At 45.0% G+C, this 4,451-nt stretch overlaps 1 protein-coding gene across 1 annotated transcript; it reads right to left on the reverse strand.

The window, feature by feature from the left end:
• Nucleotides 1-1,576: 1,576 nt before the first annotated feature.
• On the reverse strand, nucleotides 1,577-2,584 carry LOC113896952 (V-type proton ATPase 16 kDa proteolipid subunit-like). Its single transcript, XM_027549100.1, has one exon. It carries the CDS (start codon nucleotides 2,393-2,395, stop codon nucleotides 1,964-1,966), a length of 432 nt encoding a protein of 143 aa, XP_027404901.1. The 5' UTR covers nucleotides 2,396-2,584; the 3' UTR covers nucleotides 1,577-1,963.
• Between the last annotated feature and the right edge of the window lie 1,867 nt (nucleotides 2,585-4,451).

The raw sequence follows: 4,451 nt of genomic DNA on the forward strand, positions 1-4,451 counted from the left end.
TCTGTTTTTGTCTTCTTTTATGGTTATTGCTTTATATGAACTAAGAAATCTTGACTCATGAGTCATGAACATATTCTCCAATACTCTCTTGTAAAAGCTTTATAATTTTAGCTCCTGTGTTTAGGATACTTATTTCACCTTTTCACTAATTTTCACAATTTTTAAGAATGGACTTTCTAAACTGTCTAAAATAATATCCAGTTAAACTTTCTTTTATATATAAACAAATAAATGAAATTTATTCAATGTCAAGGAAAGGGAAATTTGCTCTTCTGCCCCTTGAGTTCTTCTGGCTGGACTAATAATAAAATTGACACAAGACAGATTCATAGGAGGAATAAATTTTAACTCATGCCCACAGAGGTCTTATAGAAATGAGACCTAAGAAGTGACAACAAAGAAACAATATATATATATATATATTTTAATTGACATATAGTTGATTTATAATGTTGTGTTAGTTTCAGGCACACAGAAAAGTGATTCAGTTACATATATTTTGTCAGATTAGTTTCTATCATAGGTTATTACAAGATATTGCATATACTTCCCTGTTCTTCATGATGAATCTTTGTTGCTTACCTTTTTTATGTATAATAGTGTGTATCTCGGAGAAGACAATGGCACCCCACTCCAGTACTCTTGGCTGGAAAATCCCAGGGATGGAGGAGCCTGGCAGGCTGCAGTCCATGGGGTTGTGAAGAGTCAGACACAACTGAGCAACTTCACTTTCACTTTTCACTTTCATGCATTGGAGGAGGAAATGGCAACCCACTCCAGTGTTCTTGCCTGGAGAATCCCAGGGACGGGGGAGCCTGGTGGGCTGCCATCTATGGGGTTGCACAGAGTTGGACATGACTGAAGCGACTTAGCAGCAGCAGCAGTGTGTATCTTTTAATCCACACTTCTCATTTATCCTTCCCTACTCCCTTTCCCTTTTGGTAACTTTAAGTTTGTTTTCTATGTCTGTGAGTCTATTCTGTTTTATAAATAAATTCATTTGTATTATCTTTTTATATTCCATATGTAAGTGATGCTGTATAATATTTGTCTTTTTCTGTCTGATTTACTTCACTTGGTATGATATTCTCCAGGTCTATCCATGTTACTGCCAGTGACAATATTTCATTCTTTTGTATGGCTGAGTAATATTACATTTTATAAATATACCTCATCTTCTTTATCTATTCATTGATGGACACTTAGGTTGCTTCCGTGTCTTGGTTATTGTGTGTAGTGCTGCTGTGAGCATTGAGGTGCATGTATCTTTTTGAATTAGTGCCCAGGAGTGGGATCACTGGATCACATGACAAGTCTATTTCCAATTTTTTAAGGAACCTCTGTACTGTTTTCCATAGTAGCAGCTCCAATTTACATTCCCTTCACCAGAACAGGAGGGTTCCCTTTTCTTCACACCCTCCCTTTATTACTTGTAGATTTTTGATGATGGCCGTTCTGACCTGTGGGAAGTGATGTTTCATTATGGTTTTGATTCGCATTTCTCTAATAATTCCTGATGCTGAGCACCTTGCAGGGTTACTATAGAGTTGGGAGACGGAGAGCTGCTCCACAGACGTATGAACAGGTCAAATCTTTATAAATAAACATCCAGTGAAGAGAAAATGACAACTCTAATTCATCCTTATACACAGAGCACTCTAGGGCAGATGGGCGGGGGCGGCCGGAGGTCGGCGTCCTCACTGGTCAGGGCCGGGGTGGGGACTGGTGGGCCCAGATGTCCACAGCACGGGGCGGGGCGGGCAGGGGCGAGGCTGGGGCAACAGACGGTGGGCACTGGGACACTGCGCATTTACAAGACCGACTACTGGCGGGCGGCTGCCCCGTGCGTGTGTCAGGCTGTTCGTTGTGGAATGAGAAGGGGGTGGTCTTGACATCAATTGTATTCTGTGGCTGGCGGCCCGCAGGGCTACTTTGTGGAGAGGATAAGGGCGACGATGAGACCCTAGAGGCCGAGCACCTCGGCGAAGATGAGGATGAGGATCATGCCCACGAAGAGCCGCGGCTGCTGGGCGGTGCCACGCACGCCTGCGTCCCCGACAATGCCGATGGCGAAGCCCGCCGCCAGCCCGCTCAGGCCCACACTCAGGCCCGCGCCCAGCTGAAGGAAACTCCTGTAGAGACTGATGCCGTCATTCAGGGAGTTGGCGATGAGGACTGCCACCACCAGACCATAGATGGCGATGATCCCCGCCATGACCACCGGGATGATGGACTTCATGATCATCTCTGGCCGCATGACAGACATGGCTGCGATGCCCGTGCCGCTCTTGGCTGTACCGTAGGCGGCGCCCCGGGCGCTGAAGACCGTGGCGGCTGAGGCACCCATGACCGCGAAAAAGGAAGCGTACTCGGGGCCGTTCTTGGCCTCGGACATGTCTGCGGGTGGGGAGGGGGCGAGTTCAGCGGACCGAGGCCGGGGCGAGGTCGGGCCGGGCGCGGCGGGCGGCGGGCTGCGCGAAGCGAGCTGTCCGAAGGCTGCGAAGGCCCCATTTTTTGATTTTTTTTTTTTGATATTGAGTTGTATGAGCTGTCAAAGAAACAGTGAGGAATTTACAGGATAAAGAAACTTAGATTTGGCATGTGTAATTTGTAAAGAATCTAAACAGAGTTTGGGTTTGGCGTAGTAAACAAAAAAAGTAACAGGAGGCTTCTTGGCTGTAATTCTGTCTCCACTGTAAAGCCGTCTTACTTTCAGATGCAGGAAATGCACTTTTTTTTTTTTGGCTGTGCTGGATTTTCATTGCGGCATGCAAGCGCTCTAGTTGTAGCACATAGGCTTAGTTGCCATGTGGCACATGGGACCTTAGTTCCCCGAGCATGGATTGAACCCATGTCCCCTGCCTCAGAAGGTGGATTCTTAACCACCAGGGAAGTCCCTGGGAGTGCACTTTTCACATGAGAGATTTATTTTCTGCTTTTCAGGGAGACAGAAGAGGCTCAGAATTTTCTTCTTGGGTTCACTGCTTCTTCAGTGAAGAATTGAAGCAACTTCAATTCAAATAATTAATATGCCATTGTAGCATATTTTGCGGTGGCCCACCCTCAGCCCCAACATCATGTTACAAGAAACCTATTACAATGTCTTTCCAGAGAAAAAAATGTGTAAATATGGGATCATTGAAAAGATCAGACTGTCCTCCATATTTGTGCTTTGCTTTCAAGCATTATCATTTAAGAAGAATAGAGGATTCTCTAATTAAAGAGCAACCTTGACCTAAAGAGGTATTTTACAATGTTGTGTTAGTTTCTAAAGCAATTATACTCCAATAAAAAATAATAAGCAAAAAAATGATGGCTGAAGTAGGTGGTCCATTAGGGAGGGGCTTGAAAAAGTTTGTTTATTTATAAAGATTATTATAATGATTTGGTTATTGTCTCATTTTTTAAATAATGAAATCGGGTATGAAAGTAAAAAATAATAGAGGTGTTTTAAACATATTATTGTTCAGTTAAGAGAAAACAGACTGTTCTACGTATTTATAAGGGCTTTCCCAGTGGCTCAGCAGTAATTTGCCTGTAATACAGGAGCTGCAGGAGACTCAGTGATATTCTCCAGATCCAGGGTTTGATCCATGGGTCGAGAAGATTCCCTGGAGGAGGGCGTGACAACCCATTCCAGTACTCTTGCTGGAAAATCCCATGGAAAGAGGAACCCGGTGGGTTACAATCCATAGGGTTGCAAAGAGTTGGACATGTCTCAGGTGACTTAGCCTGCATGCAGGCATGCGTTTATAAGTAACAGCTGGGGAGGTGTGGGGGAAGGTTGAGGGTTGGCAGAGACAGAAATAGCACTCACATTCTAGGCTTTGTTGGCTCACGGCGGAATTTGGGAGGAAAGCACATCCTCCTTGATGACACAGCGGAGGAGCTTACTCCTGTTCCCAGCTGGCCTCACGACAGGCTCTTTTCTTTCTCACACATTCAGCCCCGAGAGTCAGGTGATGACTCCGGCCACCCTGCTTCGGGCACTGTGCCGCCCGTGTTCCTTTACAAGGCCTGGCTCCCAGCTGTTTCACGGTGGAGGCATCTGACACTCTGATAAATGAACAGGCCATTGGATATTCCATCCAACAGAGGGCAGTGGCTCACTGAAACTCTCACATATTTGCTCTGAAAATAGATTTTCCTGAAACTTTCCACTTAAATAGCTGTGGATTAACTTTCAGTGAGGCCAACCTAGTGGCAACTAAGCAGAGCATGTAACCCCAGATGGTTGGGCAGCCACACGTGGTCACAGTTCTGCCTTAATTCGCTGCTGATTACTTCCTTTGAAATTTGCAACCAGATTCTAAACTATTCACCTTTCAACATCTGGAAATGCTGAGCGCATTTGGTCATTTATTCGTCTTGTTTAAGCTGTACACCCGGGTTGGGTAAGACTGTATTTGCCAAAGCAGGGTAGACATCGGTGAAAGATTAGCCCTTCTGAA

This window comes from Bos indicus x Bos taurus, chromosome 8 (genome assembly GCF_003369695.1).
Source record: "Bos indicus x Bos taurus breed Angus x Brahman F1 hybrid chromosome 8, Bos_hybrid_MaternalHap_v2.0, whole genome shotgun sequence".
Lineage (NCBI taxonomy): Eukaryota > Metazoa > Chordata > Mammalia > Artiodactyla > Bovidae > Bos > Bos indicus x Bos taurus.